This window comes from Panthera leo, chromosome B1 (genome assembly GCF_018350215.1).
Source record: "Panthera leo isolate Ple1 chromosome B1, P.leo_Ple1_pat1.1, whole genome shotgun sequence".
NCBI lineage: Eukaryota > Metazoa > Chordata > Mammalia > Carnivora > Felidae > Panthera > Panthera leo.
Genome location: NC_056682.1, coordinates 202,632,298 through 202,647,300, shown reverse-complemented (window position 1 = coordinate 202,647,300; position 15,003 = coordinate 202,632,298). Strand labels below are relative to the sequence as shown.

Genomic DNA, 15,003 nt, shown 5'->3' with positions numbered 1-15,003 from the left:
TCCGCTTGGCAGCTTGTAAGAGCTCCTCCAGGGTCCCTTCAAGGCCAACAGCCAATTTTTGCATTTTTTCTGAATATCTAGGGCTGATTGAGTGACAAATTTGTCCTTTAAAATCATCTCAGCCTTACAGGTGTCAGGGGAGATAGCCATATATTTAGTGAGAGCCTCCCTCAACCTCTCCAAGAAGGCCATCGGGCTCTCATTTTGTGTTTGCAAAATACTGGCTAATTTTAGCATAATTTAAGGGCTAAATCTTAGATTTCCTTAATTTTTTTTCAAAACATCCATCTCATTAAGGGTCTGGTTTAACAAAAGCATTATATCTTTCTAGGTCAACTCAAAAACAAACGTAATATTTTGAAAAGTCTTTATATGCTTATCCGATCAGAAAATTTACCTGGATCTCCTTTTATCTGTCTTAAACCTTGTAATATGAAGGTTTTTTCTTCTGGCATTCTAGCTCTTTGTAGGGGAAACATGGCTGTTACATTACGGGGAGGTCCTGGATAAGGTGGGTAGCAGGGAGCAGAATTGTATTTTTTTATATACGTATATAAAGAAATTGAGGATCCGAGGAGGAGGAGGAGGTTGAGGTGGGAGACTTCCCTCCCTCCTTGTCTAGGTCTGTGTTGGGTACAGGTAAGGGGCCCTTAATTGTGTCCCCTCCTGATTGCTGGACTTTAGAAAGGGTTGCCAGTAAACTTTACGTTGCTTAGTAATGCCTTGGTTGGGGAATTACCCACCTATAGGAAAAAGGAAGAAAGTTGTCGCTCATCTCAATTTTCTACAGCTGGCCAGAGAAACCTCATCTCCTGGCCCCATGTTTTGGCTGGCTATGAGACTGGCAGCCAGAAGCCCTGTCGATCTTGCGAGGTGCCGGGAGTAGTCATTCTTAACCCATGCTTGACCCCAGGTCTGAGAGCTGGCTTGGTCTTTCCTGGTTTTTCCTTACCCCTCCGTTTCCCGCCTGCAGGACCTTGGGGGTATGAACTGTGACCAAGCAAGACTTTTCATGGTTCTCGTAGGATGCGCTAGTTTTATTTTGGCCCAGCGGTAACTTGCATATTGATTATTGGCTGTTGAGGCAGGGGGTTAAAGGGCCACAGTCCAGGCCTATTTCCCTGCCTTTCTCAACAATACCCACATAAATAGGTTTCAGCTATGTGGACATCCCTCTTTGGCATACAGTGGGCCGGGTGTAGTAAAATGGCTCCCATGTATCTTAGTGAAAGCCCTTCGTACATCCTCCCTCCCTCCTAGGGAGGTGGCAGAGGCACCCAGTCCTCTGCTGAACAGGAACAGCACAAATGTGGAGGATTTGGAGGCCGGCACCGAGGGTGCTGCCATCACCTTCTCAGCTTCTGGATCAAAGGAGGAGGAATTTTAATCTTAACCCAGCGCACTTTTAAAATCCTTTGATTTTAACCTGAGTCCGTCTTGGCCACACGTAAAATTTCTTTTTAAAGATTTCCCTTCACAAACCTTCTACGACTTTTCTTTGTATTAGATTTTGTCCCTAGCCATTCTTCTCCAAATAACCAGTCTCATTTAGGACAAAATTGCTTTCTCTTACCTGTAACAAAAATATTTTTTTTTATTTTTTATAACTTTTTTTATATTCTCCTACTTTTTTTTTTTAATTTTTTAAAATATTTATTTATTTTTGAGACAGAGAAAGAGCATGAACGGGGGAGGGTCAGAGAGAGGGAGACGCAGAATCTGAAGCAGGCTCCAGGCTCTAAGCTTTCAGCACAGAGCCTGATGCGGGGCTCGAACTCACGGACTGTGAGATCATGACCTGAGCCGAAGTCAGATGCTTAACTGACTGAGCCACCCAGGCGCCCCTGTATCTCCTACTTTTTCACATACAGAGTTGGCTTTTCTTATTTTTATCAGTTTTAACTACATTTAGCAGATTTTTAACTCTTAGAAGCCTTAGTCTCCAGTGAAAACTAGTAATCGGTTGTGAACTCTTGTTATATCAGAATTTTTTAGATGGCAAACTTACGAATCCACTAAGCATAAAGGATGTTTTCCCACAGATCCAAATGTCCTTAGTTTCTCTGCAACAAGTCAGAAGCACAAACCTACATCTAGTCATTAGTGCTTTAGCCTCTTATCTCGTGAGATATGTAATTAATTTAATCTTAATTTATCATGGAAGCAAAACTTTAACGTTTTAGGTTACCAAAGACTTTGAAAGCTATCTTAACATTTACCCATGAAAACTTCGAGACAGACAAAATTAACCGTCATTTTAAGTCACCTTTTTGCTGACAAATTGCAACAGAGATGGCAGATTATTTGACCTTTAGAATACCTTAGGAAGGAAAAAGTTTTGTGTATTTAATGCTGATAACTCTAAAGATATGTCTATTGTAAACCAACAAACTTAAATCCACTTAAATGCCAAATATGTTCCATCTGTGTCCATTTAAGAGTTAATCAATTTGTTCCCCACTGTCTGTTTTTGCCTGGGGCACCAGTGGGGAACTCTGGCTTCGGTGGTCTTCCGCTCCTGACCTCTGGCGTGCGAGGAGGGGCTGATGATGCTCAAGCAGCCAGTTCTGCAGGCCGACCCCCAGGTGGAGCGGTTGGGTGGCGGGGGGAGGCAGAAGAGAGGAGGTGCCAGCAGAAGGCAGAGAAAGAGAATTCCCAGTTTTAATTCTTGTCAGCTCAGACAGGGACAGACTCTAGGATTCTTTTGTTTTGTTCTCCACCAGTGGGATTAGGCAGTGCATGTCAGTCCGGAGAAGACGGGGAATTTCCCCGAAGCGAAAGGAGTTTTGGCAGCTGCTTGGGAATATTCCTTACAGTCCCTGTTCTGAGGTAGAATATCCAGAGACAGTTGGCTCTGATTGTCACAGTCATTGACCCAGGGAATGAACGAGAGACAAGTCCCCACACACAGTCACACGGCGACTCCAACCCGCTTCAGTCTCCCTGAGCTGGTTCCTGGGCCTCACGGGTTCCGTTGGTGCACGTGAGGTCCTCGCCCTGGTGCGCTGGGAGGGCTAGTCTGCTGTGGATCAAGCGGTCCGCTGGCGCCTGGCAAGGGCTCCTCTCCTGGCGCCCCAAGGTTCGCGTCCCCGGTGGCAAAGGAGGTGGAAAAGCACCATCTCCGAATCCCAGACGAGCCCCCAAGTAATGTAGCCGGATTCTCACACAGAGAGTTGTGACACCGAGGCTTTTCTTTCCAGGAAGCAACTTTATTCCTGCCGGCACCGCTCAGTTAGGTTCGTATCCAAAGAACTGAGCCCCGAACACCGCATGATGTAGTTTTTTATATATATATATTTTTTTTTACTTCTTTGTTTTCCATATATGGTCACACATAAACATGTAGTCTGATTAGCTGGTCTCATGTTACAAGGTCGTAAAGGATGTTGTCACGTACATGTCTAGTCAGGTTGTCTTGAGGTGTTTTCTCTTTGCTTAGGGAGGGGACCCTACCACACAACAAGGGGAGCCTGGGTGCCACAGTCATTTGAGCATCTGACTCTTGGTGTAGGTTCAGGTCATGATCTCACGGTTTGTGAGTTCGAGCCCTGCATTGGGCTTTGTGCTGGCAGCATGGAACCTGCTTGGGATTCTCTCTCTTCCTCTCTCTGCCCCTTCCCCACTCATTCTGTCTCTCTCTCTTTCTCAAAAATAAGTGAACATTTAAAAAAATTATACAGTTGACAACAAAAAATAGAGGCCATGGAGGCAAGAGAACTAAAAACTTAATGACTTAAACTGACAGACAGCATGAGTGACCTACATCTCATCTCTCATAGGAGAGAGTCTGTAACCACTACTCAGCATGACTCCACTAATCGGCAGTTTCAGTTGCCGGGGCAGGACTCTTTCCTACAGTACGGCAAGAAAAGGAGTTACTGGCTTGAGTTCCTGCAAGTACAGGGGTCACTGTTGTCTTTAGGAACGAGCACCTCGGGCGTTCTAATTCTCTTGCCTCGTTGAGTTATTTCACGCTTCGACTCTGATTTCTGTGTTGCCTCTGTCATCTGGTGGGCTTCTTCCTCGTGGCCGGAAGGAGAGCCCCTGGCCGCCTGTGGTTTCAGCCCTGGCACAAGTCCTGTGAGTGTGCGTGAGCCCCCGGCACTCTGGCCAACGTGGGCAGGTGACAGATAGGACGGTGTTCGTCGAGAGGGAGCGAGGATTACTTCCTAACAGGAAGGCCAGAGGCGCAGACAAACAGTCGTTGGTCTGCCACAAGCAATATAGCGTGTCGAGTGGAATATTGGAGGCAACCGTGAGAGCTAGAGACAGGAGACACAAGTAGTTGCCTGAAGAGGACGGGGCAGGGCGCTCGTACGGTCAGAGCCCCTCTCTGTTACTGGAGTTTTACGTCGCGCACGTGCTGCTTTAGTACAAGTTAAAACGCGTGTCAAGTACATACCTCACAGCAAGAGATGGCTGTCGTTCTCAGCCTTCCTTCGTTTGGCAGGGATGTGCCCAGTCCGCCCGGCCAGGCTGCGCTCTGGGTGCGTGGCGGTCAGCTAGGCCAGCGTGGCTGTCACAGGGCAGTGGGAAGGACGGTACACAGAGAAGCACAAGTCTGGCTGTTTCTGGGGAGGGACGCGGGTAGCGCGGCGGTAGGCGAAGCTGGGGTGAGGAGGGAGGATGGGGTCTCCGAGAGGCTCTGTTCGGCTAAGGCCCGAAGACCGCTGGGAGCGCAGGGGCGAGGGTCACAGCGGCACTGGGGTGGCAGGCGGGGGCCGGGGTCGCGGAGAAGGCGGCGTCTTCATGGCTGCTTCATTTAATTGCTGTTGCCCTCAGACAGAGGCACGGCCAGGATTCAATTATCCAGCGGACTCGAGTTTCAAACCCTCCTCGTTACTAACCTTGAAAGAATTTTTGTTTTGAAGATCTTTTGATTTATGCTTCACTGACGCACTGTAATAAGTTTAAAGTCAAGAAAATAATTATGCCCCATGAAGAATAGGTTATTTTGAGTATGTTGGTCATTTTGATATTTGGCCACCGATCGGTTTGGGTCTGATACCAGAAGGACAGCAGTTCATCTCCGAATGCTACTTTCTGACCCTCTTGGGGTAAGAGTGACCCGTCCTGTGTCCTGCACGTCACGTGGAGTTCTGTGCCATTCCGGGTGTATGCCAGCTCACCGCTCTCCCTTCCCGCTCTTCCTTTCCTCAGCAATCCACCCCGGGGCCGTCCAGTAGAGCTTCCTGCATCGTGGGAACATTCCGTCTGCACTGATACAGTTGCCTCCAGCCATTTGTGGCTTTTGGGCACTTGAAATGTGGCTAGTGTGATTAAGGAGCTGTTTTTAATTTTATTTAAGTTTAATTGACTTAAGTTAGAACAGCCCCATGTGGCTAGTGGCCGCTGTATCAGGACAGGGTGTTGGTGGGGGGGGGGGGGGCGCGGCATGTTCTACTGAAGAGCTTGGGACTCGGTGCCGGGCACGTGGACTTTCCCGCCTTGTCTTGGATGCTGTTCGTTGGTTCAGTATTTGCGAATAAGGTGTCTGTGTGTATATAAATTTCTGTCTCCATCTCTTTTACTTTGCGTTTCTTTTAAAGATACTGGGGGAACAGAATCACCGTATTTCATTGGTTCTGAGATGAAGTTTAAATACATAATCTTGCACTTTTATATAAATGAGGTGCACTTCACATAGAAAGTTGGTAATTTTTATTTATGTTTTGATTAAACAAAGGCAGTGAGTTCCACTCCACCACTAAAAATTGAGACCTTCAAATCTGTCCATTTCAGGTATTATTTCTCAAAATGGGAACTAGTCTGAATAATGGCCTTGACCTCTGGTTTTGTCTTACTCCGGTCCCTTAGAGAAGGGGATAAAAATCCCAAAATCGTTGGCCTGTTTCATATTCAAACCAACTTTAACACACAGCCAAGAAATACACTTGGCCTCCTTCTACAAACCTGGGTATCTAACACCCTGTCCTCTCTGCCGAGATGAGCCAGTTAGAAGCAGGTGCTAGAACACAAGGCACAGGCTGAGAGTGACGTCGCTGTGTTGCTGGTGCGGCTGGGTTGAAGCCCTCTGGCCTGTGGCCACAGTAAGTCCAAGCCGCTTACTGTGTTGGATTCAAGTCCACATCGCGTGCCCTTCCGCACCACAGTCTGGTCCAGATGCCCACTCTGCCAAGGGCAGCAGCAGCTGAGAGACCCTCCTGGAAGCAGGGCCGGGGCCGGCAGAAGGCGAGCACCGCGTGCTCGCTTCCCTCCTTGTGGGCGGAGCAGGAAGGCTGGCAGAGCTCCCTCTTGGTGCTTCTGGAAGGGTCAGTGTTCCACTGCACGCAGGAGCACGTGAAGAGGGAGAACATGGTTCCTCCTGCAGTAACAAGATGGGCGTTGATCCAGATTCACTCGGGCCGGCGTCAAGGCCTGCGGTGGCCGCACTGCCGGGACGACGGTGTGTGCGGGTGGGGTGGTGCTGCCTTTCACAGGTGGTGCCCCATCAGTCCTTAGAGCGGCTCTGTGAGATCCCCCTTTTTACTGATGAGAGAGTTGAGGCTCCGAAAGGTCATATGGTAAAACCCAGAAGGAAAACCCAGCCATGTTTTCTGGTCCTTTGTCCTCTGTCTGGGTTGCTGATAGCACTTCCCGCCACCCTCGGGGTCCAATAATGCGGAGCCCCTGCCTCCCAAGCCCGCTTCTCCCACCTGCCCCAGCCCTGCCTGCAGTGCTCCTGGACAGACCTCTCTTTCAGCTCCGAGAAGACAGGACAAGGGGGGTCTGCTCTGTGCACAGCCTCTGTCTGCCCTCCTGCCTCAGGGTGCCCTTCAGTCCTTTGTCACTGTCGCCGGGCCCCAGGCCCTGGCCCTTCTCCCGGGTCCTCAGGCCCACCTGGCTTCCCTTGCCTCCCGGCCACGCGGGACATTGTGCCCTGGGCCCGGCCTTCTTTCCCTCTGTCTCTGCCAGTGGTCGCTGCTAGGGACTGGGGAGGGAGGCCCCACCCAGGGCATCTTCTAACCCGGGTCAGGTACTCGCACTCCTCTTGTGTGGAGGTCACATAGCTGCTGTAACAAGCAAGCAGCATTTCCATGGCTCACACAGCAGAGGGCCATTCTCGTCTGTGTGCCCGTGCAGGACGGTGTTTCTGCTCCCTGGGGGCTCTTCTCCCTGTGGAGACCGGAGCCCGGGCCCCTGACCTTCGTGAGGGTCAGCACCCTGGCCTTGCTGGCTGAGGAAGCGCAGAGGGAAGGTAGACAAGACTGCCTTAGGCTGGAAGCGAGCTGCATCCTTTTTCCTGTGTTTCTCTGGTGCAGCTCTTAGCAGCCCCCACCCTTTACAGGGGCTTGCTCGCCCCGGTGGGGGACTGCTTCCCGGAGGGGAGACAGGCCTCGGGGTGCAGGCTGCCACCTGACAGAGACGGAAACCAGGCATTTCCCAGGTGACAAACATCAGAGGTGGGCGTCACGGCAGGACCAGCAGCCCCATCGGCCACCTGCCAAGGGCTCCAGACAGACCAGGGGGCTTTCTAGAGCTTTTACCAGTGCATGTGTGTCCCACCCTCCCCTCGGGTCGGCTCATCTCCGGACAAAGAGACACAGCCCTGCAGTCCCTTCCTCCCATCTCCTCTTCCCTCTGCTCCTCTCACTCCTGCCCCTTGTGTGTCCCGAGTCTCGCGCACACATTCGCCCGTCCCCGTCGTGCAGCGTGTGGTAACACACATGTTGTCTTTTCTTCTTGCCTGTGGCTGTGCTGAGAACCGCGCCTCTGGCTAAAAACAGACCGACCCTGGGGCACCTGGGGGGCTCAGTCGGTTGAGCGTCTGATTTCGCCTCAGGCCATGATCTCACGGTTCAGGAGTTCGAGCCCCACGTCAGGCTCTGTGCGGACAGCTCAGAGCCTGGAGCCTGCTTCGGATTCTCTGTCTCCTTCTCTCTCTGCCCCTCCCCCACTTGGGCTCTGTGTCTCTCAAAAAAATAAATAAACGTAAAAAAAATAAAAACAGAAGAACCAAAATACAAACCGACCCTTCTTTGTTCTGTGGCTTCCTCCCCTGTCCTCTCTCTCTACTCACTTCACGGCTTTTCACAGTAAACGTCGCACTTCTCGCGCTCTCGCTCTGGTTTCTCCACTTGTAGCCGTGTGACCAGGGGCGTCCGCGCAGAGGCCTCGTGTGCTCCTCCTGTGTCTGCGGGACGGATCCCCCGCCGCCCGCCTTCCTTCATGACGCTTTCTTTCCAGCCTCTTAATTGCACGTGTTCCTGGTTTCTGTCTCCCCCCACGCCAGCGTTCCCGAGATGGAAGTGACTTCGTAACACTTTCCTGCTGACGGGTACAGCGTACTGACTAGATGTGCGAGGACGCTGTGGCGTGATGGCCGCGGTGAGTTCTGGCACCGTCCATCACTTCACGCACTTACGCACTTTATTTTCCCAAGATGTGCTTTCTTAGCGACTTTTAAGTCCACCACACGGCAGTGTTATCTAGAATCCCCATGTGGTACGTTACAGCTTGGGGTGAATAACGGGGATTTGTGCTTTTGACCCTCTTCGCCCGATTCTCCCACCCTCACCCCTGCCTCTGGCAGCCACCAGTCTGTTCTTGGCATCTGAGTTCGGTATTTCAGATTCCACACGTAAGTGAGATCATGTGGTTTTAGTCTTTATTTGTGACTTATTTCATTGTATTTTATTTGTTTTTATTTTAGAGCGAGCGCCAGTGGGGGAGGGGCAGAGAGAGCGAGAGAGAGAATATCCCAAGCAGTCTCCACACTCAGCGTGGAGCCTAACGCAGGGCTTGATCCCGTGACCCTGGGATCGTGACCTGAGCCGAAATCCAGAGTCAGGTGCTCAACCGACGGAGCCCCCCGGGAGCCCCAGTCTGTCTTATTTCATTCATTTAGCATGACGCCCTCAGGATCCGTCCATGTTGTCACAAATGACAGGATCTCCTTTTTTCATGACCACTGCGTATGTATACCACACCTTCTTTACTCCTTCATCTCTTGACGGATGCTGGTGTCGTTTCCACGTCTTGGGTGTTGTAACACTGCAGTAAATGTGGGGATGCAGGTACCTCCGAGATAGCGGTTTTGTTTCCTTCAGATAAATGCTCAGAGGTGGGATCGCTGGACCGTGTGGCCATTTCATTTTTAGTTTCTGGAGGAACATCTGTGCTGTTTTCCACAGCGGCTGCAGCAGTTTGCACGAGGGCTCCCCTTTGTCCACATCCTCGCCAACGCTTGCCTTTTTGGTAGCAGCCGTCCTAGGAGGGGGGAGGCGCGAGCTCGTAGTGGGTTTGATTGCCGTTTCCCTGACCGTGGCGGACGTGGAGCGTCTCTTCATGCGCCTGTTGGCCATCTGTGTGTCTAGGGAAAAAATGCCCGTGTCGGTCTCTTGCCCACTCATTAACCGGATTCTTCGGTTGTCTGCTATTGAGTTGTATTAGTCCCTTATATTTTTTGGACATTAGCCTCTTGCGAGATGTGTTGTTTGCACATACTTTCTTCAATTCTGTAGGTTGCCTTTTCATTTTGTTGGTCGTTTGCTGTGCAGAAGCTTTCGGTTTGGTGTGGTCTCACCTGTTTGTTTATTTTTAAATTTTTTTATTTTTATTTTTTATTTTTTTAAATTTTTTTATTTATTTTTGAAGGAGAGAGAGACAGAGCATGAGCCAGGGAGGAGCAGAGAGAGAGGGAGACACGGAATCTGAAACAGGCTCCAGGCTCTGAGCTGCCACCACAGAGCCCGACGCGGGGCTCGAACTCACGAACCGTGAGATCGTGACCTGAGCCGAAGTCGGACGCTCAACTGACTGAGCCACCCAGACGCCCCGGCACCTGTTTAATTTTTTATTTTGTTGCTTGTGGTTTAGGCGGCACGTCCAAAAAATTGTTGCCAAGACCCAAGTCAATAAGCTTCCCCCTGTTTTCTTCTAGGAGTTCTGCGGTTTCAGGTTCTACATTTAAGTCTGATTGATTTCGAGTTCATTTTTGTGAGTGGTATAAGGTGGGGATCCAGTTTTCTTCTTTATCTGTGAATAGCCAGTTTTCCTCACACCATTTAGCAAAGAGGAGTCTTTTCTCCTTTGGGTATTCTTGTTCCTGGTTCCTATCCTTGGTCTCTCTTCTCTCTCTCCTGGTATCTCTGTCTCTCCTCCTCTGTTTCTCTTACACTCCCTGTCTCTGTCTCTGTCTCCCACCTCACTCTCAGTAGGACTGTCCCCTTTGTGACCCGGCTTGGTCATTGCTGCAGAGATGACTCATCATTGTCTACGTAGTCTGGGTCGCCCCACGGACTTGACTGCCTCGATCTCTCGTGTCCGTCCTCCTCGTAGCTGTGTGACTTGGTGTCTTGCCAGCACGTCACACTTAGGATAAAAATTGAACTCGTCCCCTGGCATAGCTGCTTTACTCTGGCTCCTTTTTGCCACTTTGGTCCGTCCTCACCGTGGGAGATGCTCAGACCTCAGTGTTGCTGCTGACTCCTCCCCGCCCCAACGAGCCGCCTGACTTCCTCTGCTCTCCCGTCCACTTCGCCCTCTCTGCTGACGAACCCCCTGCCCCCAGACGCCGTGAGAACCTTCCTAGCAGCCCTGCTTGCTGGTCATTTGTTCTGGCCCGTGCCTTGCTGAGCCCTTCACTCAGGTTTTACTGTTTGATGCTCTGAGCAGCTGCTGCTCCCAGTTCCATTTTGCAAATGAGAAAGCTGAGACCCGGGTGATGTGCAGCCAGGGCCAGGTAAGTGGGGGAGCCGTGGTCTGATTCCAGAGCCTGCACTGCATCCCGGGCACCTGAACACAGCTCTGACTGTGGGTTCCTGCCCCTGTTCCGTGAACCCCCTCCTCCGTGGTCTGTCGCTCCCTGTGCTCTCCGGCCTGGCTCCCCTATTCCTTCAGGACAGCGCCTGCCTCTTCCCTCGTGTCCACTGGCCCTCAAGGAGCCCGTGCAATAATGGAGGGCACGGAGAAGGACCGGGCCCGGGCTGAGTGGGCCGGAGGTGGGTGATGCTGTCCACGCAGCACCCAGAGAAAACCCTGGAAACGGAGCCGGAGACAAGACGAGCGCTGGACGTCTCGCTGGAACTGACCTTCTGAGTATGTCTGCCGTGCTCCCTGGGTGCCCCAGGAGGCCAGCCCGGTGTCCTGTGCTGTGACTCCCCTGCTTTGGTTAGTTCTCTTTCTCTGCCTCAGGTCAGAGGCGCAACAGTCACAAAGTAGTAGGGAACAAATACACAAAGCGTAGTCTGTCTGTGTTTGCCCATGTTAGGGCCCCTTTGCACTTGGGATGTTGTAGAACCTAAACCGGAAATAAGACTTTGACTCCCCAGCCGTGGCGCCAGGAGACTCGAGATACAGAAGGCAGGGAGCCGTTGGCAGCCCCCACCTGTGTTAGGTCTTCCTGCTGGGCTTGCAGCGTGTGCGTGTCTGCTGGTCCTTGGGGCGAGGGCCAGCTCGTGTGGAGCCCGGGCAGATGGCACGGGAGGCGTCTTGAGCTGACTTTGTATCCGTCTAAAGGAGGGGACAGAATGAAATCGCTAATTCCCGGAGGGGATTTGTCCAGGCCTTGAGGGCGATGCCGTGGACAGGCTTGTGGGCAGAGTGCCACCGGGCGTGCCGCTGACGTGCCCAAGCGGAGCAGGTGGCTGGCTTCGTGGTGGCCCCGCCCCAGGAGGGCCCGTGCTGGCCCTGTGCTCTCAGCAGTCTGTGGAGCGTGGGCTGGGGTCTGGCGTGGGCACTTGCCGTGGTGCAGCCCAAATGGGACCCCAGGCCTCCCAGAGCTCAGCCTTTCCACACTGAGCAGAGAGGAGCCGACCCGGGCCCTCCAGCCCCTGCCATCTCTAATTTCTGGGGCTTTCTCTGCTCACCACGGGCTCTTGAGGCTTCTTTGCAAACAAGGAGATGTTTATTACGTTGTGAGTGGGGTGTCGCGAGGGTCCTGCCGCTCCTACCAGAGTAGCCTTGCTGTCCCAGGGGCAGTAACCTGTGGCACCCGGTGTGGGCCACCTGCTCCTCAGTGGAGCCGGGTCCGCTGTCACAGCGCAGGTGCGGCTCTTGGCACGGGGCTCCTGGGGAACTTGCTAACGGGCGGAAGAGAAGGCCCGGCGAATAAGGCGTCAGCTCCCGTGGCTGCTCCGTTAGATAAGCAGCATGTCTGGGTTTTGCTTCAAAAGCCCAGTTTTCTAAGTGCCAAATGCTTTGTGTAAGTACGGGAGAAAGCTGAGGGTGTACCTTTTGTGTAAAGTCTTCCTGTGGCCACAGAGCGTCGGGCCCCAGTGAGCCGCCAAGACATTTCCCTCTCAGTTCTACTTTTGGCTTGTTTCTAGGAATGTTCCGTAGGATCACAGCAGCCGCCTCCAGACTCCTCACGGTGGACAGCAGCGACAGCAGCTTCTACGGCCTGGACAGGCTGAACGCGCAGGTGCGCGCCATGGTGCCCACGCATCCGGCGCTCGTGCTGCTCTGGTGCCAGATCCTGCTGCTCGTCAGCCACACCGACCACCGCTGGTGGGCAGAGGTGCAGCAGACCCCCAGGTACGCCCGCCCCCGTGGGCTGGGACAGCGGTCAGCGGGAGGTCTGGCCCCGTGTCCGTGAGGCTTTGTGCAGATTCCGCTCTCTGTCCGTCTTCCTCTCGTGGGGAGGAATGTGGTCAGACCAGAGGCATTTACAATAGCTGCTGCTTTTTAAGTGTGGTTTCTTTGACAAGTTCTTCGACACTGTCCCTCTTGTGGTTCATTCTGGTCATGCCGTGTCCCTCTTGCTGGGCTCTCGTCCTTAAATTGGTTCCAGAGCCAGACGTGTTGCAATGTCTTAACTTCATTGTAAGTTAAATGTGGTTCTGGTTATTCTTAGATAATGAAGTAATTACTGAGCAGCATTTCAGAAGTACTTGGAAATGCCCTATTTTTTATCATTCGAGAAGACTTACTAAGTATCTGATTGGGGGTGACCCCCTTTTTGCAAAGAGTTTTCAGGCGTAAGCCTTGATTTCTGGGCATTTGCACACACGTGGGAATGAAGCTTTGCCACCCATCCCCCAAGCTGGGTCCTCAGTGTGGTGTTTCTGGAAGGCTCGAGAGCCCGTGGTGAGCAGAGAAAGCCCCAGAAATTAGAGATGGCAGGGGCTGCAGGGCCCGGGTCGGCTCCTCTCTGCTCAGTGTGGACAGGCTGAGCTCTGGGAGGCCTGGGGTCCCATTTGGGCCGCACCGTTGCTTTCAGCTGGAAAATCCAGTGTTGGCAGGCGTCACTCACTGTCCGCTGCGTGCTGTGTGTTGTGGAAGACGCAAAGGAACAACAACACCCGTTTCCGGCCCTCAGCGTGCTTACGGTTTAGTTGGGGAAGACAGGCTACTGGAAACATTTGAAAGGCTTCGAGAACATTGTTAAGTTTGTCACGATGACGACCGACGGTAAGAGTCAGGGACAGAGAATGAGTGTCTTCCGCGTCGGTGCTTCCTCAGTGCACACACCAGGCAGCTGGCAGGCTTATTAGAACCAGGGTTGGTTCGCCAGGTCACTGGCGGGGCCTGGGACTCTGCTCCTCCGCCAGGCTCCCGCGGGGAGTGATGCTCTGGTCCGCGGAGCACACGCCGGGCGAGGCCCTGAGTCCCTGAGGAGTGGGCCTGAGAGCCGCCGGGGGCTCGTGCCAGAGACCCGGACTGTGCGTGCGTGTAGAGAACGCGTGGAGTGCACGTGTGTGCGTGTGTAGAGTGTGTGTGCCCGTAGGGTTTGTGCGCGTGCGTAGAGCACGTACGTGTGTGAGGGCGTGTGTGTGGAGGGCACGTGTGTGTGCACACAAGGTGACAACATACTGGTGGTCGAATCTAGGTGAAGGGTGTGTGACTGCTCGTTGAATTAACCTTTCAGCTTTTCTGTTGGTTGGAAAGTCTTCGGAGTGAAAGTTCAGGAAAACGGATCTAGGAAGTCGGGACATTTGAGACCGCCTGGCTCTGGACGGCTCACAGGAGGTTTGCTCCAGAGGGAGACATGTGGGAAGCGGCTGTGAGTTCGAACGGCTCCAAATCCTCCCCACCCGGGACGTTACAGGCGCTTCCCCTTCTAGGCCTCGGAGCGGGTGCAGGGCGGCGTCATCACAGTTTTCATTCGTGTTTCTCTCATGACTTAGAAAGTCAGTCGTGTTTTCACGTGCCTGTTGGCCATTTGTATACCTTCTGTTGTAAAGTACACATTCAGATGTTTGCTGTTTTTTAAGATTTGGCTGTCTATTGTCTTGTTACTGGGCTGTCAATTTTCTATATTCTGGATGTAAGCTCTTTGTCAGCGGTAACGTAAAAGGTCTCCCTCGTTCTGTGGTTTGCTGTTTTATTTTCATGACTTCACTTGAGCAGAAATGTTAAAATTCTATGAAATCAAGTTTGTCAGTTATTCTGGTTCATTCTTTTTCTGTCCAACCCAAGAAATGTGTGCCTCCCCCAAGAGCACCGAGATTGTCTTCTGTGGCTTCTTCTGGAACTTCCATAGCGTTGGTGCTCACCGCTACGAGCTAACATTTGTGTGTGACCAAACGTGCGGGGTGCTTCGGTCAGCGTTGCGTGTGGAAAAGGCCGTCCCGCCTCTGTTGAGTGCCCGTGGCGCCTGCCTCAGAACCCAGTGGGCACCGGTGTGCGGACCTGCCTCTGGGCCCTGCTCACGGCCGTCACTCCGCGCTCCCGGCACCGCCACTGCGTCCCTCGGCCGCCCTGCCGCGCCCCCAGCTTCCCTTCACGTTCAGCATGGCTTTGGCTCTTTTACGTTCTTTGCATTTCCACCTGTACGTCTTCGAATCCGGCTGTGAGCGCAGACAAGCCAGCGGCGGGGGTTTGACTGAGCTTTTGCAGCCGGTCTGGAGAGTGATCTGGAGAGCCCGTGGCCAGCATCCAGTCTTCCCGTCTTCGAACTTGGCCTCTGTCTCTGCTGGGTTAGGTGCTTCGTGTGCCACACCCGTCTCCTAGTGTCTGGCGTACAGGGGTCACGCGTGTTTCTGAATTGTTTCTGCGCTTCATCTGGGATGGTGTGTCAGGTGCTGCTTTCAGAAGTGTTTTGTTTTACGTGGTGTGCCG

At 52.6% G+C, this 15,003-nt stretch overlaps 1 protein-coding gene across 1 annotated transcript in view; it reads left to right on the top strand.

Annotated features, from left to right (window-relative positions):
* Positions 1-15,003, top strand: part of HTT (huntingtin) — a 147,512-nt gene that overhangs the window by 93,746 nt on the left and 38,763 nt on the right. The window contains exon 41 of the mRNA XM_042937033.1: positions 12,270-12,477. Within this exon, the coding sequence (XP_042792967.1) occupies positions 12,270-12,477 (208 nt within the window). The remainder of the gene's footprint in view (positions 1-12,269; positions 12,478-15,003) is intronic.